This window comes from Macrotis lagotis, chromosome 1 (genome assembly GCF_037893015.1).
Source record: "Macrotis lagotis isolate mMagLag1 chromosome 1, bilby.v1.9.chrom.fasta, whole genome shotgun sequence".
NCBI classification, from domain to species: domain Eukaryota; kingdom Metazoa; phylum Chordata; class Mammalia; order Peramelemorphia; family Peramelidae; genus Macrotis; species Macrotis lagotis.
The window spans coordinates 910,322,733-910,343,394 of NC_133658.1; the positions used below are offsets into that span (position 1 = coordinate 910,322,733).

General features: G+C 38.5%; 1 protein-coding gene across 1 annotated transcript; it reads right to left on the reverse strand.

Annotated features, from left to right (window-relative positions):
- Positions 1 to 11,177: 11,177 nt before the first annotated feature.
- LOC141492250 (olfactory receptor 13H1-like) lies at positions 11,178 to 12,113 on the reverse strand. The gene has a single exon (XM_074192768.1). It carries the CDS (start codon positions 12,108 to 12,110, stop codon positions 11,178 to 11,180), a length of 933 nt encoding a protein of 310 aa, XP_074048869.1. The 5' UTR covers positions 12,111 to 12,113.
- Positions 12,114 to 20,662: the final 8,549 nt, after the last annotated feature.

Here is a 20,662-nt window from a genome sequence, read left to right on the forward strand (position 1 = left end):
CTGGTGGAGACAGAGACCATTTGGTCTAAGGAATCTCTCTGTAGCAGTTATTAATCAGTGGCACAAGGAAATACACACTCAATTTGGAAGCAGGAGATCTGAGTTCAAATTTCAACATCACTATTTTCTATGTGAATTATTTCTGTCCTCACATTCATCCATTTTCTCTGTCTATGAAAGGAGAGGGCTGAGCTTTGTTACCTTTAAAGTTCTTTCTAACTCTCTAATTCTTATGAAATCTGAATCTTCTAGTATTGTTCATTATCTGAGCAACTTCCTTCCCTGCTTGAGGTGGCCTGATATGTGGGCTGTCATCTAAGCTTGATATAGATAGCATGGATATATATACCCATCTTCTACCTGGACTGGCTCTGATCACTATTAGGTTGTCTGACTATAGTGATAGAGATGCAATGAGAATTTTGACCTATCATTTCTTCTGAGAACTCTCTCCTGACCCTGTCCAGCTGCTTGACTATCCTCATGTGATCCCTCTATTAATAGCTATATCATAGCATATCCTCACCCCTGGAACCAGGGAGGTGAATGCCCACAAGAACTCAGGTTGTTACAGATAGCTTTTGGAGGATTTGCATTTTCAAAAGCTATGGACTGAGTATGGGATCTCCCTGAATCAATGGAAAGTAAAAACCTATTTACAACTTTATACATAAGTCAGGGTATTTTTCTAAGGCAAAGTGATTAAATTATTTGCTCAATTAATCAAATGTATCCTGCAGGTCAAATTTATCACCCATTTAAATTCAAGTTCAAAAAATTCTTCAGAAACTCATATAATAAATGATTGACAAAGTAAGACAAATGTCTGGGTGGTGACAAGATTCTACCTCTTCCCAAACCCCCTCCTCCCTTCTAAATTCAAGGTTTCTTTTGCCTTTTTCCCCCCTAGATTAGAATGTAGGCAATAGATAGCAAAAATGATGGGATGATGGGATGGATGAAGGGTAGGGCGTATATGTGGGATTAAAACTGAAACTTAGATGAAGCCACTGCAGTTTAAAACATTTTAGAGAGTGTGCATAGCATTATAGAAAGGGCATCCTGCTCTCTCTTCTTCCCCAATCCCAAGGCAGCAGCTATAATCTGGGACATTATCTCCCTGCATGTAATACCTCTCCACCTTCTTTACTTAACAGTGACTAGCTTTCCAACAGAGCAGAAACCTTGACGTTTTCCAGAGCATACTTCTTTCCCTTCCTAGATGCTTTGTGTTTGATTTTCTCTGGGATAAGAATTATTCTCCCTCCCTCTCTTAGAGTAGCATAGGAATCTTAGAGATCTAATATAACTCCCAGATTTTATAGGACATGGTAGAGGAAGGCATTTGCCCAAACCCAAGTTCTATACCTTTATTCCTTTCTTCCTGTTGGATGTTCTCTGAGATCTTCCTCCTTGCTTCATTTCCCACTAAAATATCAAGTGGTAGATTCCAATTTTGACCTAGTTCCTCCCAGCTCACTTCCAGTGAAATCATTATATTCACCATTGATGGGGCAGGGCATTAATGATCATTAATGACCATTAGTGATGAACCAGTGAATGGTTCTCAGTGGGACCCAAGAGGACTTTTTCAATTCCAGTGTTCTAAGCTATGGTCTGTGTTCTAAGACAACTTCCAGCTGGAAACCTCAGTGTTCTTATTCTAGAGTCCCTCCTAGCTCTTATATACTGTGTTTATATCCATCAGTAGCATTCCCATCTCGGCAGAATTGACCTGACTGGACTTTGCAAGCTCAAAGTGGACTTACCTCCTCCTGTTGTCCTTAAGGGTCACACCTCAATTTTTCTCCAGTCAACAGTATTATCTCATTAATTCCCAACTCAGCATCTTGTGGCCACCATCAAATGGCTACATGTCTGTCCTCTGAACATGAGAAGCCAGAGTAAAGAAGAGTGATGCCCAGGGCAGAGGAGGTGGAGATAAAGGGATAGGTCAGGTTCCCTTGGGAGACCCCCAAAGTGGTGGCATGTCTTCTCTTTCTCACTTGGTGGTACCATCCAATTCTCCCAGGTCAGAGGAGGTTGCTGCCACTGTCAGCTTCCTTGGAGACTTCTAAATTATCTCTGCTAATGAAGTTGGGAAAGTGGGACCTGGGCTCTTGAGCACAGACCCTGACGTGCCACCTTGGCCTCAGCACATGTCCTCTCTGGGGACTGGAAATGAGAAGGCGGTGAATGGTAAAGTTGATCCCATCTGTCTAAACCATGGGATTTCTTCAAAATTCTTAGGCACTGAAGAATGCCAGTGCCAACAATGAATCTACATATAATACATTCTTTAGCATCTATTATGAAGGTACTATACTAGGAAAAGTGGAAAGTACAATTCCTTAGGGGAATTCCATATCTGGTATATAGGCATGAAAAAATAGTCAATAATATAAGATAGTATTTTAAAGTATACTAAGGAAGCACTGTGACAACTCAGGTAACTGGCATATACAATTACTGTAATGGGAGTCTAGAGAAAGGTCAGATCCAAGAAGGAGTGTCTAGAATGAAAAAAAAGTGTGGAGGGTGATCATCCCTGGTCAGATCAGGAGATCAGTCAACAAGATCTCACCTACCATATAGTGCTCATTTCAATGAAGCACAGTCTAGCAAGGGCAAACTTGTCAAAAAGGTCTTTCTAGATAAAGCTTTATGAAAACCATACAAGGAAAGGTGGACAGAAACAGGAGAGGTCTTGGAATATCTGTGTGTCAGCTCAAACTCTTCAGAAGCTTTTCTTTCTATTGAGCCTGGCTCCTTCTCTCTGGAGTCTCCTTACCTGTTGCTTCTCATTATTTTTTCTGGGACAAGTCAACCCCGCTTTTATAGGAGATCTTTCAGATATTCCAAGACCTCTCCTGGGTTTGTTCACATTTCCTTGGACTGGTTTTCATAAAACTTATCTAGAAAGACCTTGCTGTCAAGTTTGTCCTTATTAGACTGTGCTTCCTTGAGATGAGCATAATATGGTAGATGTGATCTTGTTGATTAGCTTACTCATGTCTTCCCACTCTAAGACTCTAAATCCATGTCCTGTTACAAATCACCAGGATTCACTCAACACTATGCAGTGTTCTCTCTTGACATACCAATGAACCACAGTGAAAAATCTCATTTTTTCTGCATGACTAGCCGTCTTCCTTTTTGCTTTTATCCTTTATGGTGAGAATATCAATACTTATATGATTCAGTTTCTATATAGTTTGCCATTTACTGATCACTGGTCATGGAGCTAACATTTATTTAAACATTTATTTATGGGTGGTCTAAAAATTGCATGATTTTTAAGCATGCTAGGCTCCTTTTCCACCACTCTTGCCATCTTCTCTGCTGAAGCAGAAAGACCTGGATCCATTTTATATTTTTGGGATTTGGATTTGTATAGCTAAAGAATTCATTATTATGGGATCAACTTACACTGATGAGATAACTCTCTTTACTTTGGCAGATTAGTCCTTGGAAATCAGACCCATTTGTTGTTGGAAAATGAAATCTTTCCAGTATGGATGAACATTCTGTAGCTTGTGCATCAGTTGTTTTAGCTTCTGAGTACCCAGGTCAAGTACCTTGGCACAATGAGTAAGACTTGGTAGGTAGCCTTGCATATAACAGATGCCTAAGAAATAGTCACTAAATTGAACTCAGTTGGATGTTTAGGATGGTGGGTTTCAGTTTGGTAAAGAACATGGAATTTGCAGTCAGGTATTTGGTAGAATATTGAGAACTAATACTGGGAATGTAACCTGGGGCAAAATTGTCAAGAATCTTGAGTGGGAAGTACATGAGTTTGAATCTGGTCCTTTCAGATATGGGCTTCCTTAGAAATTTATTGAAAGCAAAGATACTAAATCAGATTTATGCATTTAAAAAGACAAATCTAGCGGGAGGATAGGGTAAATTGATAGGAATGCAGGGATACTAGTTATAAGGCTATTGCAGCTAATCAAAAGGCAGTGAGTAGGGCAAACAGTGAAGTGGGGAAGGATAGGCTTTTATAGACTTGGCTTTTATCTGCTACAATAAAAATATTTCCAAAAACCGATCTCCTGACTGGTTGTCTGACCTTCTTACCATCTATGGACTAAGAGCTCTGAAGGCCAATACCACTGATTCAGTCTCTCTCCTGCCCTCAACTCTCACCCCAATGAGACTGACATTTCTTCTTGACCTTCTACAGTCTTGTATTGAAAAATTGTTTTATCCCATTCTTTTGTTTGTCTTCTGCTCTAGAATTCACTTAGAGGCATTTTAAATGGTGTTTGAAGGGGAGCTTGGGAAAGCTCAGGTGACTCCCTGCCTTTGCCATCTTTAACTCTGTCACCCATCTGCTTTCTCTTTTTTTTCTCTTCAAAATTTTATAAGTAAAGATTGAATGATCATTAACAAGGCATATTGTAGAAAAGATTCCTTATCAGGAATAGTAGATTATATCATCTCTGAGATATTTTTTGGTTTTGAAGATCTGTTACTCACTTATTTGACTGCCTCCTTTTTGAGTATATTCCACTGAAAATATTATGTGGATCATAAACTAGCTTTCCAAGGAGGTCATGGACTGGGATTTTGATGCTCCTAGAAGTTATCCTCTGTGATGTCATTGAGGCATGGGTCGAAGGTAGAGACATCCCATGTTTTTTGATCCAGCTATATATCTGTTGGTTTAGGGCATATAAAGTGGAAGTGAGGGAGGAAGGTAATTAAAAAGGAGAAGGGGAGAAGGGACTGTAGTCAACATATTTATAATAGGAAAACTATGATGCTCTAAATGGTCAGGACCAAAATGACAAAGCAGATATCCATGAGCAGTGATGATTGATGGAGGAAAGATTCAGGAAGAAGGAAAGAAATTTTTTCTCCATTAAAGAATGTGAACTTGGGTAGTAGCTATCTCTGGAGTCAATAGTAAGAAATCTTAAAATGGGAAAGGATAAGAATGTTATCTGTCAAAGGAAAGTGGAAAGCAGAGTTTCCAGATTATGTCATATTTATGGACAAAAAGAGCAGTCCTTACATTTTGCAGTTCAAGGGGAATAAGTGATGTGACTATCTAAGGTGGAGGTGGGGACCCTTTTTCCTGCCAATGGTCACTTGGATATTTATAACTTCATTCACAGATCATACAAAATTATCAACTTAAAATTAGACTGCTATATTTGGTCAAGCATTTAATTAATTTATCCCTGAAATCTCCTACATTTATTGAATTTTGAGTCCTGTCTGCAGTTTCCGTGACAGAGCTAAACCAAATGATTTCATGGGTGTTATATGGCCCATAGGCAAGATGTTTCCTACCCTTTTTCTAAGAAAAAGTTTGAAGCATGAAAAGAGGGGCCTGAGGTAATGATAACATAATGGTCACCAAAGAAGTTCCAAATCTACCTGCATTGCATACATTTTCCTATTTGTGTTCTGAATTTATTTCTTGCTATCTGATAGTTTGATTTCCATTCCTATTTTACTTGCACATAAAAAAGTTTATTTTCAATATACTTCATGGATATCTTACTTGCTAGCAGATGAACTAAGTCAGGTATTCTAGAAGTGATTCATTGTGGTGGAAATACAAGCCATTTCATTGATGCTCCAAGATTGGCCCCAGTCTTTCTGTCTTCATCTAACACATATGAGTACTAAAGACTAGTTTGTATAGAAATAGTCAGGTAAAGATAGGAAATAGAAATGGAAGTGAGTGGGGAAGGTAGGAAGTAGAAGAGATACAACATTAACAAGAAAGAATAATTGGGCAGATGGTAATAGGGAATTGAAAGGTAAAAGTATAGAGTGGGCAGGGGAGAAAACAGGAATTTGATAAACTAAGACCAACAGTATATCAGGAAGAGAAATAATTAGCTGGGATAGAATTGGGCAGGGAAAAGAAGTGGGCAGATGGAGAGGAGTGAGAATGGATAGGCCGAGCTGACAAGGTTTTGATCTGATGCTTACTTGGGACTGTGACTCTCTTTAATGTGATTTTGGATCTCCATAGTTTATATTTTCATCTCTTCCCCTACCATAAAAGCTTGGAAAGATTGAACCAGATTGGAGAATACAGGAAGTGGATAGACAAAGACAAGTAGTGAGCAGTAAGATATAATCACTTTTCAGAGAATTGAAAATTAACAGGCAGAGTAAAAGTCAGTCAGTGAGAAAAGGGTTAAAGAATTTGGTAAAATAAAGGCAGAAGTAGTTAGGGAAGTAGTTAGGGAAGAAGAGTAAATAATGAGGGAAGGAGAGATGATTTTTCTGGTAAAACTTGATCATGGGAATAAATTTTAACTCCGACTATATTTGATTAAATCTAGGCCTCACCATTATAAATCCCTACTTTTCTATCCAATTCAATAATCCAGTAAATATTTATCAATCACTTATTATGAGTTAAGCACTATACCCCAACCCATAATATTTCTTTTTCATCTAAATTGAGAAATATGAAGTTTATTTTTTTCAGAAAATTTCCTGTGTTAGATTGGATAAAGATTCTGGTAAAGCAGGAAGCTGCAAACATGGAGGAGATTCTGCATTCCTTTTATTTTTTTGAAATCTTCAATGTTGAAGATATCATCTGTTCAGGAGAAAATTGGGCACTAAATGATAGCAAGAAAGTGGAGTAGATTTTAGGGGTGAATTTGGAATCTACCAGCAGGAAGGGAGAGACAATCTGATTGCCTGGGAAGTTGAACTGGGTCATGTGATTGAATGGATAAATTTATTATTCGGGACATAATGATGGACCCAATTATATATGAATTTAGTTATTCAACTGATTCTTTCATTTGACAGAATTTCAAGAACTTTTCCAGTTCCTTTGTTTCCATTATATATATGTATATATATATGTATATATATATGCATATGTATGTATATGTTCTACCCCCCCCCCCACACACACACACTTGAGACCACTTTCCCAACTTGATGTTCTACTTACAGGTTGGGATTCAAAAATAATAGTATATTATTGCTTAAATTTTCTCAGGATTCTATGTCTAATCCTGCAAGATTCTGTGATTTTTTTTATTATTGTTGCTCATGATCCCTCATCAATGTACCCTTCATTAATTATCAGCTAAAGTAATTTGGCTTTGTCCTTTAGAAAGGACAGTATTGATTGATGTAGCCAGCTCAGTTCTTGCACATTGAATTAAGGTGTGTTTGAAAGTTCCATGGCTGGAGTGTAGTGAAGTATGCCTTTAATCTTAGAATTTGGGAATTTCCAAGCCACAGTGAACTAAGCTTCTAAGGTGTCCACAGTAAGTCCTATACTAATGTAGGATCACTCAGAGAGAGGGTTGACCAGACTGCCCAAAGGGGAGAGAACAAGCCCAAGATGCAAATAGCACATGTCAAAGCTCCCATAGTGGTCTATAGGGGGATTGGGTCATCGATTGGTTTCTGCACATCCAACTTTGATGATATAGGAAGATTCAGTTCCAAAAAAAAGAAAGGACTGAACAAAGCAATTCTGGAAGAATTGTTGGAAGTATCTGTGTAAAACTAATGATTCTCTTGATAACAGTTCTCTTTTTCAACAGGTATATTTGAACAAGAATGATCCAACTCTTCCAGGAACAGACTCCTGGGAACCTGGGTTTCAGGGAGTACCAGACAGCAAAAATAGTTTCCTGACCTGCAATCTAACACATCCTGGAAGATCAATGAGGAGACCTCTGCCAGAGTGAACCCAAAGCCCAGGCCAGTGTGGGCTGTGGCCCTTAGAGCAGCCACCCAGATCCCAGGAAATGGAAGCAGGCCCTCAGAGCTGCCCAATAGGGAGATGGCCGGCAGCTGCTTCCAGAGTGCTTAGTCCATGGAAGGTAAGGGAGTTGGGGGAGACTGTTGAGGTTGCCTCTCTGTCCCTGGGACAGGACTCTTGTTCTTTGTCCATATTCAGACCCTGGTCACAGTCTGGGACTTCCCCCATTGTCACAGAACAGGGACCCTTCTCACAGCTCCAGGACAGAGGGGAGTGCTTGTGGTCATTCAACAGATCAGGAGAACAATCAAAGCCTCTCATAAGTCCTTGGAGTAACTGAGGTCCTTGTAGAGGTGTCCCAATACCATTCAAATACTCAGGAAGCATCCCAAAATCCAGGGTACAGGATGGGGAAATGAGTAAACAGAAAAAAAGAACCTGACCATAGACAATTTCTTTGATTCCATGGAGGGCCAAAACACATACTCAGAAGATAAGAAAGTTCAAGATTCTACATCTAAATCCTCCAAGAAATATAGAAGTTGTCTATGACAGGGCTCAAAAAAAAGATTTTGAAATCAAGTAAGGGAGACAGAAGAAAAATTGGAAAAAGAAATGAGAGAGATACAGGAAAAGAACATGAAAATGAAGTCATTAACTTAGTCAAGGAGATCCAAAAAAAATGCTGAAGAAAATAACATGAAAACTAGTTTAGGTCAAATGGAAAAATCAGTTCAAAAAATTAATGAGGACAAAAATACCTTAAATAGCAGAATTGGCTAGATGAAAAAGGAGATAAGAAAGCTCTCTGAAGAAAAAAAGTCCTTCAACTGTAGAATAGAGCTAAAAGAAGCTGATGACTTCGTGAGGAATCAAGACACAATAAAACAAAATCAAAAGAATGAAAAACCAGAAGAAAATGTTAAATATCTCACTGAAAAAACAATGGCTCTGGAAAATAGATCCAGAATAGAAAATTTAAAAATTATTGGGCTTGGGGCAGCTAGGTGGCACAGTGGATAAAGCACCGGCCCTGGAGTCAGGAGTACCTGGGTTCAAATCCAGTCTCAGACACTTAATAATTACCTAGCTGTGTGGCCTTGGGCAAGACACTTGACCCCATTGCCTTGCAAAAGCCTAAAAAAAATTACTGGGCTACCAGAAAGTCATGATCAGGAAAAGAGCCTTGACTTCATTTTTAAAGAATTTCTACAGGAAAATTACACTGATATCCTAGAAGCAGAGGGCAAAATAGAAATTGAGAGAATCCACCAATCTCCTCCCGAAAGAGATCCAAAAAACATAACCCTAGGAATATTATAACCAAGTTCCAGAACTCCCAAGTCAAACAGAAAATATTACAAGCAACCAGAAGGAAACAATTCAAATATCATGGAGCTATAGTCAGGATTACACAGGATTTAGCAGCATCCACATTAAGGGTTTGTAGGGCTTGGAATATAATAATCTAGAAGGCAAAACTGAATATCCTCTTCTAGGGGAAAAGATGGACTTTTAATGAAACAGGGGAATTTCAAAAGATCCTGTTGAAATGACCAGAGCTGAACAGAAAGGTTGATCTTCAAGTACAGGACTCAGGTGAAACAGAGAGAATGGACAAGAAGGGTAAATTATGAGGGATTTAATGATGATGAACTGCATGCATTCCTGCATGGAAAGATGATACTGATAATACTCATGTGAACCTTCTTGTTTATTAGAGCAGTTAGAAGGAGCTTATATAGACAAGGCACAGGAGAGAACTGAATATGAAAGTATAATATGCTTTTAAAATGGAGTCAGTGGGTGAAAAGGAAATGTACTGGGAGAGAGGAAAGGAAAGATAGAATAGACTAAGATATTTCATGTAAAAGAGTCAAGAAATAGATTTTGCAATGGTGTGGAAGGGGGGAAGTTGAGGGGGAATGAAGGAGCCTTCATTCTCATTGGAAATGACTCAGAAAGAAAACAACATATTACTTAACAGGGTATAGAAATCTAGAAGAAAAAGGAAAGGAAAGGGGGATGGAAGGGATAAAGAAGAGGGTAGATCATGGGAGAGGTTAGTCAGATATAACACATTTTCTTTTTTTTACTTTTTTGCAAGGTGGTAAGATTGGATGGCCTGTCTGAGACCATGGGCTGGGAGGTTGCTGGGTCTCTGGGGTGGGATGTAGGCTTGGGGCCTCTTGGCCTCAAGGCCAGTGCTCTGTCCACTGTGCTACTCTGCTGCCCCACAGCAGACTTTGAGGAAGGATGGAGTGAAAGGAGAGAAAAAATATAATTGGTAGTGGGGAGAAATGGATGGAGGAAATTACAGGCAGCAACAGCAACTGTGGAAAAATATGGAAGTAACATATCTGATGGACTTATAATAAAAAATATGATCCATCTGAGACTGAGATGATGGTATTGGAACACAGACTGAAGCACATTTTTTTTCTCTTTCACTTTATTGTGAGGTTTTTTACTTTTGTGGGGGAGAGGAGATTGTTTACTCTAACAAGACTATTTTAGTAATATATAAAATAAAAATGTAAAAGAAAAAGAAAAAAAGAATTAAAGTAGGTAAACAATAGCTCATCAGCTAATTTCATGTCTTAATAGCATGACAACAGTTAGCAAGTGATATAACTTTGAAGCCCCAAAGTCTCCCTTAACATCTGCTTCGAAGTCTTTACTATCTATATTGTCTTTCTCTATCTCTTTTTTACTGCCTCCTTCCAGAGGAAAAACACACAATTTGTTTTCTTAGACTGCTAAGAAAGAACAATCCTTCTTCTAGTGTTGAACCAGAGAAGAGGAAGAGGTGTGTGTGTGGGGGGGGATGAGGGTGAAAACATCTTTCATAGCTCTTATGTCTTTTGTCACTTTTGGCTAGGTTTGATGCTAATTAAACTATTGATCCTTGTAGAAAGAGGGAGAGGCTGTTGCCTCTTCCCATTGTAAATCCAGTTAAATTCTTTTCATAGTTTCAATTTCTATAGCACTCAAAAGTTTATAAAGTATCTCTTCACAACAGACATCTATGAGCAAGAGTGAGTGCAATGATTATGACAACCTATTTTTGCAGCTGAGACAATATGTAAACATATATATATATATATATATATATATATATATATATATATATATATATATGTATATATATGGAGAGAGAGAGAGAGAGAGAATGAATTTACATCTGTATAAAGATCTTTAATGGTTCCAACCCAGTGAAGAAGAGTGACTGCCACTATCAGGAGATGCTGCATTGACATTGCTTGGGGTGACAGTTACCTGCCAGTTCCATTGGCTGTTTTCTTCATTATGTTCTTTGTTGTTCATTCTCTCTCCTCTACCTTCTCCTTCCCTTTCGCAATCTTGCTGGCACCTAGGACTTGCCAGACACCAGTAAACTCTTTGACAAGAAAAAAAAAAGAATGAACTCATCACCTTTGGGTTACAGAAGAGGAATTCAAAGCTCTTACTAGGGGACGCTCTTCTCTCCCAATAGCTTTTGTAAAGCCCCTTTCACATCCTTGTTACGAAGACTATAGATGAGGGGGTTGAGCATGGGTGTCACAATGCCATAGAGCATGGAAATGATCTTGTCCCTATCCCTGCTGGCTTTATCCTTGGGCATCATGTACATGGAGATTGCTGTTCCATAGAAGATAATTACCACAGTGAGGTGGGAGCTACAGGTAGAGAAAGCCTTTTTTCTGCCCTCAGCAGAATGCATTTGAAGTACAGCCCCAAGGATGCGTCCATAGGAGGCAAGGATGAAAGCAAAGGGTGCCAGCAGAGTCAGGGTACTGGTCACCATGATCAAGAATTCATAGATCTGCAGATCATTACAAGCAAGTTTGAGGATGGCCAAGAGTTCACAAGAGAAGTGGTTGATGATGTACTGGCCACAGAACTCTAGTGGCATGGTCAGGACTGGGACCACAGTGAGAAGAAAAGCCAAGACCCAGGAGACTCCTGACAGTTGAGCACAGAGCTGGGGACCCATCCTCACTGAATAACGTAAAGGGTCCCCAATAGCCACACAGCGGTCATAAGCCATGACAGCTAGAAGGAGGCATTCCACAACCCCCAAGTAGAGGCCGGCACACATCTGGGCCAAACACTGGCCCAGGGAGATGATAGGTATTCTGACTAAACAGTTAATGATCATCTGTGGGACACTGGCTGAAGTGTAGCAGATGTCCAGGAAGGATAGGTTGCTGAGGAAGAAATACATGGGGGTGTGGAGATGGGAATCATAGTGGATCAAGAAGAGAATAAGAGTGTTTCCCAGCAAGGTGACAAGATAAGATACCAGGAGCAGACAGAAGAAGATGACTTGAACTCTGGGGTATTCTGAAAGTCCAATCAGAATGAAATAGGTCACAGCTGTATCATTTCTTCCATCCATCACCTTCCTTTTTTATTTTTATCACTAAGTAGAAAAACAAAATAAAATTAGTTTCTTTGAATCACAAATTTTCTTCTCTTACATTTTCTATTTTTCCTGCCAGACCAAGTTGCATAGAGTTCTAATTTTCTGTGCTTCCATCAAGTTTTTCACATCTCATTAGAGTCTTTCTGAGTTGCTGAGGACAGGAAAATTAATCACCTGGAGGCCAATCGTCTGGTGACAATCCATTTTTTACTTAATGATTCTAGTCTTCTAAAGTTGGATACTCATTTTTGAATCTCTAATTGGAAATGTTCTCCCTTGGTAGATCTTGTATTGCAAGATTGACTGGAAACAACATTTGTCTGGAATGATGAATTTTTCAGACAGAATTAAGGGAATCATAATGGTACAGCAGAGTGCTGGCTGTGGACTCAAATTAAGGTCTTTCATGACTCCATATGTGATTTTCTAGGCCAACTAGAAATACTAGAGAGATTTGCCATTTCTTTCTCTAGTTCATTTTACAGATGAAGAAACTGAGTCAAACAGGGTTAAGTGACTTGAAAAGGGACCCACAGCTAGTAAGTATCTGATGTTGGATTTGAACTCATGAAGATGAATCTTCCTGATTCCAAGCCTAACACTCTAACCACTGTGTCATTCAACTGCCCAAATGCCAACTTATTTGGTTTAAATTCCTATCTCTACTGTTTCAGTGAAGCAATCAGTGAGAATTGTTTAGCTATTTTGTGAAAACTTTTGCTTTTAAGGACTGTGTATATATAGGATAGGAACAGGAATAGGGATGGAACTGCTGCTTTTTTGATACAGTGGTCTTCCAGATGAATAAACACTCTCCGCAAGACCAGTCAACACCTTCTTTAGTTCAATACAGGCAAGCCAGGGTTTGATCTAAAGTCTTCCTGGGTCGGGGCGGCTCTCTAGCCACTTTTCTCAGATGTATTTCTGTAAAAGTGCTGGGACTCCAAGACAAAATCAAATCATTTTTGCTTTCAAAGAGATTATATTCTCTTAGGAAAGACAAATTCTGAATTCTTGCGTGTTCTTGAACAAATCATTTTGGGCCTCATCTATAAAATGAGGATGTTGGACTAGTTGTTCTCTGAGGACTCTTCCAGCAATAAATATGTGACCTTGTGGTTTTGGTGAAGATTAGAAATTATGAGGACAATAAAAAACTTATTCATTTGTATATGGCCCTTCTCATTTTCAACACTCTTGGAGGCAATGGATCATCTTGGGAAAATACAAGTCAGCTTCTAACTGTGGTTCCACCAATAACTTGCTCTGTGACTTTGGGAAAGGCATGCCAGCTCTCTGGGATGGTCCTTTTGGCTTTGATACTCTATGACACATGTGATTCTGAGAAAGGCATGCCAGCTCTCTGGGATGGTACCTTTGACTTTGATATTCTATGATGCATATGATTCTGAGCTGCACCACAACCTTCAGAGAGAGGGAATCCAAATGTTATCATCACCATTAATGGTGAGAAAACTGAAGTAGAAGTCATTCCTATGTGATCACATAAGTAGTTCAGTATTTAAATGCACATTACAGAGCTGCTGTCTTCTTTTCATCCTTTTCTACTTTCTCACCTACATGTATGTAAAGACCTTCATCTACCTTGGCATCACTCACAATCAGAGAAGAAACTTTCAACTGTCCCTTAACTAGGACAAAAACCACTCCTGATAAAGTAGATAGAGCATTGGACTTACAGCAGAATTGAATTCTGGACTCAGCCCCATTGCTTGTTAGGAGTCTAACCTTCATTCAACTGCCCCCACTCTTTCTGAACCTCAATTCCTCATTATGAAGTGGGAACAGTCCAGTATGACTTTCATAGCTGTCTCAGAGGTTTGAAGTTCAAATAACAGCATTTAATTACAAAATACTTCAGAAATGTGGTCTCTGATCTTTAGCTAGGTCAACATTTTTCCTTCAACATTGTTTCCTTCAAAAACAGTGAGGACTTTCATGAAGAGGATTCTAGTCATTGGAATGAATCCCTTACCTGGAATCCAAATTCTGGCTCAGTTCTTTAAAGGTCCCCATTCAACTGTGTTTAATTTGGTTTCACCCTGTGAAAAATTGGTAGGTGTTTCAATATTGCTTATTAATATATCTTGTTATTGAGAAGATATTGCTTAGAAAGAGTTTGATTCTGAAAAGAGCATGAAATTCAATAATAACATGTATCTTGTTAATGTTTGCAAAGAGTTTTACATGTATGATCTCAATTTTTTAGGGTTTTTTTGCAAGGCAAATGGGGTTAAGTGGCTTGCCCAAGGCCACACAACTAGGTAATTATGAAGTGTCTGAGACCAGATTTGAACTCAGGTACTCCTGACTCCAGGGCCGGTGCTTTATCCACTGTACCACCTAGCCGCCCCTGTATGATCTCATTTGATTCTCACAATACCACCATGAGGTAAGTGATTTCCTCACCCCCATTTTGTAAATGAGAAAACTGAGGAAAACAAGGGTGAAGTGACTTGCTCAGCTAGCAATTTATAGCTAGTAATTTGAACTCAGATAGATTTGAATTGGCTGGTTTTGAACTCAGGTTCTCGACTCCAGGTCCAGTGTTTTATCAGCTGTGCCACTGAGTGATCTCTAATCATGATTATAATATAGATCACCATTTTCAATGAGAGACTTTTAAATAGACCTCTGGCCTAGAGCTCATAAAATTTGACTTGTAACTTTAGCTTTGCTTTAAATCTGCTATAGTATTCTGGGTAAGTCACTTGACCTCTTTAGATCTGTTTTCTCATCTGTAAAATAGAGGAGTAAGATGACTTTTAAAGGTCCCTTTCACTTTTGTCCAAGATCTTGTAATCTATAATCCTATTAAAATTAAATGATGTTGGAACACAGATTTGCTAACTCTTCACCCAACCCTGAATCAGTGGTGTAGGAAGATGGACACTCAGTTGGCATCACAGGACCTAGACTTGGACCCACTCTCTGCTGTTTAGTAGCTGTGTGAGGTCAGCCTGGTGACTCACTTTTCCTCACTGAAAATTAAGGGGCTGGATCCAATGAATTCAAAGATCTTTTTTTTTCCTTCTATAAGTAGCATTCTAGTAAGAAGAAAGAGCAAGGGCCCTGAAACTCAGAGACCTGACTATAAGTCCAAGCTCTCTGGTTTATTAAATTTGTGATCCTGAGGAAGGGTGATCTCTGTGATCTCTGAGGCATAGCCCACTATTAGGACTGTGCTGGACCTGGAGTTAGGAAGACTTGAGTCCAAGTCTAACCTCAGACACTTATTTGCTATGTGACCCTCAGCAAGTCATCAAACCCTTCTGTCTGCCTCAGTTCCCTCATCTTCAAAATGAGGATAATGATAATACCTATTCACCGGGGTTATTATAATGATCAATAGTGAAATTATTTGGAGATCATAAAATCATCCTTAATCATCAACTTTATTAATTGAGAATCGGGTTATATTACCTGATAGGTTTTATGAAAAGAAAGTAGATTAGAAGCCTTACAATATATAGAAATAGGAGTAATTATAGCTAACTATGATCCCCTCTTTCCTTCCCAGAGGAGAAGCCAGACTTGCATTTGTGGTGTTAGGTTTCCCCAACCATGACTTGTTCCTATATCTCCTTAGACATTCTATGATGTCCTCCCTGAGGCTTCAAGAATTTGTCACTGCACTATCCCAAAGGAAAATCCAGGCAAGGAAAATTGATGCAAAGGAACCACTTCAACCATTAGTTAGCAGTACCTGGTGGATGAGTCTTCATTCATAAGGACCAAGGAAACATTCTGTTCCTGGTACTTCTGTCTGGCAATCAGTGACATACCTCTCCATCAGTCAGAGCATGGATGCTTCTAGAGAGGGAGATGGTTTCATTAAACCTCAGAAATGGAAATAGTTCCTTTGAAAAGAGGAATACCAAAAACTTTTCCCTTGAATGAACTTTGTGGGAAAGGCCCTGAAACTCTTTGCTGAGGCAGCTAGGTGTGGCCACAGTGAATTGAGTACCAAATCTGGCATCAAGAGGACCTGAGTTCAAATTCAGCCTGATACCTACTAACAATGCAACCCTTAGCAAACTACTTAGCCCTTATCTATGCTTCCATCTATTTCTCTAGAAATAGGCTTCTTTGATTATCTAAGTTACAGAGAAGACTATACAAGATCAATTGGAAAACTCTCAAATTAGCAGAGCTGGGAAGTCAGATGCCTCGCAACAAAGTGAGCTCTCTGTCATGAGAGGTTTTCCAGAGGGTGGTGGTTGAAGCTTCCATTGAATTGAGGATGGCTTTCTTAAATATAGACATTTGTGTCTAATAATGACAGCTATCTCTAGGGCAATGAGGGTGGAAGGTGGGGTGGAGAGGAAAGAAAATAAAATTTGCCTAGTAATTTTGTTGTATATTTGAAAGAAATAGCAAGTATTTATAGCATATTTTAAGTTTCATAGGCAATCATCTTTTTTTATTGGACTATATTATAGAAATGCTTATTTTATTACATAAATAAAAATTAAATAAAAAAGGATAGGCATAGAGAAGTTGTGACCAGATAACCTGAATCTTTCCATTCAATTGTTTTCTGAACCTCATGTTAAGGCATCTTTGGATGCTTCATACATGTAGGGGAGGAGCTATTTCAGACTGGAATTTCATAGGAATTATATAGATCAAATTCATATGAATTCCACAGATTAGGCTGAAAGTAAGAGCTTAGAGTAATCTTCTGGTTTATCTTGCCCATGCACTTTATTTAAAGGATATTTCATTTGCATGAAGAAACTGAGGCCAAGAGAAGTTATCTGTTACCCCAAATCAATAGGTAAATGTCATATCTAAGATTCAAATTGAGACCCATTGGCAATAAATCCAGGACCTTTTCTAACACATTAGAAACCAAACTAAAATTTAAGGAATCAAAATTGGAACCTTTTCCTTGGAAATTTCAAGTTTATATTATTTCATGTAGCCAGAAAGGACTGGTCTCTCTCTGGACTCTCCTCACCTCCATTCATCCAGTGAAGAATAGTCAACACTGTACCACTCCTTGCATAAGAAATGCAGCACCTTCTTGAAAACCTCTCAGGACAGAGAGAGAGATCATTCCCTTTTGAAGAAAGCTATTCCCCAGCTCTGCTTACTTGAGAGCTTTTCTACTGAATCAGCCTCTACTTTCCTTTCATTCAGAATAGCAAAAGACCAAAGTTTTAAATTGCTGGAAGGTCCTATAATCAATTTACAGCCTTGGAAACTGAGGTGAAGAGACTCCAGGTAGTTTGCTTAAAGTCATAGATATAGTAGCCATCAAAAGTAGGACACGAGTAGAACATGAGTTCTCCAAACCCACAGTGCCTTCCACTATGATAGTTCCAAATTCTTCTTGTTGGAGTTGTGCAGAACTAGTCTAATTCGTCTTTCATGTGACAGCTCTTCAAAAAGTGGTTCACCATCTGCAGTTGTGTGCCTCACAATCGTCTCCATTCTCATTCTTTTGTTCTACCAGCCAATCTGAATTAGATTTGTTTTAGATCTCCCTCATCCTCCTGCCCAGTCTTCTGCATATGTTAAAGCTTCCTCTAGACCCTCTGATCATGTGTGAGACATGATTCAAATTCACCAAACAATTCTACAGAATGAATCAGTTAGTTTGATGGGGAAACCAAAGATATTCAAATCAGTTTGTACCACATGAGTTGACCGATGGGTATCAGTTCATCATTCCTAGATTTGATCCTACCTCCAGACTGTTTGACAGATATAGCAATTAAGGCTTCTTGAAAATAAAATAGAAGCAGTCAGACATTGGACCAATCTGTTTCTTTGAGAGTCAGTGTCTCTTAGTTGCTAGAATGTCAGACTGGATATTAGGAAGCTTTGTGTTCTAGTCTTGCCTTTCACTTTTGTTAGTTATGTACCTTTGAGGAAATTATAGTCTATTTGAGCCTCAATTTTTCTCATCTATAAAATGACTATTAGTAGGATTACAAGAAGGCTCAAATGAAGCAATCGATATGATCTAACCATAAGTCCTAGATTGGTCACTGTCTTGTGTGACCAGAGTCAAATCATTTCTCCTTTCTACTTTTTTCCAAAGGAGATCTGCAATAGGTATTTTCAAAAGAGTCATCCCAGAGCTGACCTTGGTCCTACATTTTTCAGTTCTCTTACACTTCTGACATTCTAACTCTTATAATTCTCTCATGCTTCTGAGACCCTCTGTATGACCTTGTACAAATCACCTAATCTCCTTGAGACTCGGTTATTTGACTAGATGGCTTCTGAGCTTGCTTCCAACTTTAGAATCATGGCCCTATAGATATATATTTTAAAGATTTTGCCAGTTTTGACATGCTATGCTCCAGAAGATTCTAGGTGGCATGGTCAATGGAACCCTCGATTTGAAATGAAGAAGAATTTGTTTGCATATTGATTCAGACATTTTCTAGCTGTGTGATCCTGGACAAGTCACTTCATCTCATTGATCCTCAATTTCTTCATGGGTAAAATGAGCATAATAATACCTCCCTCCCAACATTGTATGAGGATAAAATGAAATGATGGATATAAAGTGCTTAATTATATAAATATTAGCTGTTCTTATTGTAAAATGACTTGAAACTCTGATACTTTTTATCCAATGTTTTATGTTCTAAGGTGCACTTTTTATATTTTATTATTTTATGAAGATAAGTCTCCTAAGTAACTGCCTAATTCACAACTTCCCCTTTTCTTTGTCTACCTCCAGCCCTCTATACCCTTTTCCACTCCCCATACTCTCACTCCTTACCTCTTTGGATTGACCAATTGTTCAGGAAGAAGGAGGAGATGGAAATATGGAGGGGGTTTTCTAAAAGACTGCCATGTTTCCATACTCTTCCCCTTACCTCTGATCCATTAATCTGGTCTTCACTGAGTCCCTCATGACCACACGTCTAGGAAAGGAAATATTCCTTTCCTATCTTTCCCAGTAGCTTAATGGTGGCACCAGGGAAATTGCAGCCTTAAGTTGAGACTCAGTCTTACAAATGAAAAGAAATTTGGAAAGTTGGATTTCTCATTATCCCCAAGGTCAAGCTCTCCCTCTTTCTTTCTAGTCACTCTTGGCCAATCCATGACACACAATCAGAGGAAACCCCTTGCAATGGAGGGATGGCATCAAGAATGAGCCCAAATGAAAGGAGGATAAGAATTGGAGGTGGAATAAAAACCCCTTTTTTAACTTCCTCAGGGGCTGCAGGAGGGTCCCCCAAAGGACAGAGTGCTCATTAAAATGAGAAGTGTTGAAAAATGGCTTGGGAATCAGAAGTAAACTTTGATTCACTTAGTCATTAGTGAGGAGTTTGACAAGATGTATTGAATCCAAACAGAAAATTAAGTGACTCAACTATTGAAAAAATACCTTGTGAGAGTCGAAGTATGTGTGTGTTTGTGTGGTGTGTGTGGGTGTGTATGTGTGTGTGTGGTGTGTGTATGTTTGTGTGGTGTGTGTGTGTGTGTGTGAGACAGAAAGAGAAGAGAAGAGAGAGAGAAAGAGAGAGAGAGAGAGAGAGAGAGAGAGAGAGAGAGAGAGAGACAATGAAAGACAGACAGAGATAGGAAAAGAGAAATAGGAAGTCAGAAAGAACAGGAAGGAAGGAATATTCTGGTTTCATCTGTCCACTTTACAACTCTGATGACATTAAAGATGGTTGGCATGGTGTTGTATATTTCCCAAAGTGTTTTTACTTCCATAACCTCATTTAATCCTTTTAATAGTTTCACAAAGTCAACAAGATAAAGAGTATCTCTATTCTACAAATAAAAAATATGAAGCTGAGAGATATTAGGAACGTAAATTGTTGGACAGCATCTCAAGAGACCATCTAATTCCACCTGTACTTATGTAAGAATTCTCTACATCTCTGATAGTCATCTAACTTCCTTTTAAACACCTCTAATGTTGAGGAGCTCATTATTTCTTGAGCCATCCTATTCCATTTTGGGATGTATCTACTTATTAGGAATTTCTTCCTTTTATTATGCTGAAATCTGCTTAGCAGCAATATCAATCCTAGGTCTGTTTGTGTGAATAAAATAAAGGAAGTCAAAACCAAACCTTATTTCATGCTATTGTCCTTAAAAATCAAATTCATTGAAAAATATTTTAAAATAATATTTTATTATTTATTAAAAATCTTGAAACAGAGAACTGATTTCAATATTTAGTCTTTTCTTGATATACTGATGTATAAAACTTGTATTTTTCTTGTTAGGGAGGTTTGCAAGTGGAAAACTATTCATTTTTTTATAGGAATTGTGCATCTTATCATTATCCAATTTTTTCCTTCTTTTATTGTGAATATGGAATAATATTGGATTATTTTGAAATGATGTTACTATAGAATTGAAGGCCTTTCTCCTGGTTGTTTGAAGAATCTGTAGTTGAAATTGAATTCTGATACTTATCCACAAGTTTTTTTCATTTCAATCATGAGATTTTTCTTTGTCAATGACCTGTGGTTGTGAGCACTTATATTTTGTATTATATTTGATCAGCTTCCTTGTAT

Excerpts from the sequence above, each read along its gene's own strand:
- LOC141492250 (XM_074192768.1), bottom strand. The coding sequence starts at position 12,110 with ATGGATGGAAGAAATGATACAGCTGTGACCTATTTCATTCTGATTGGA.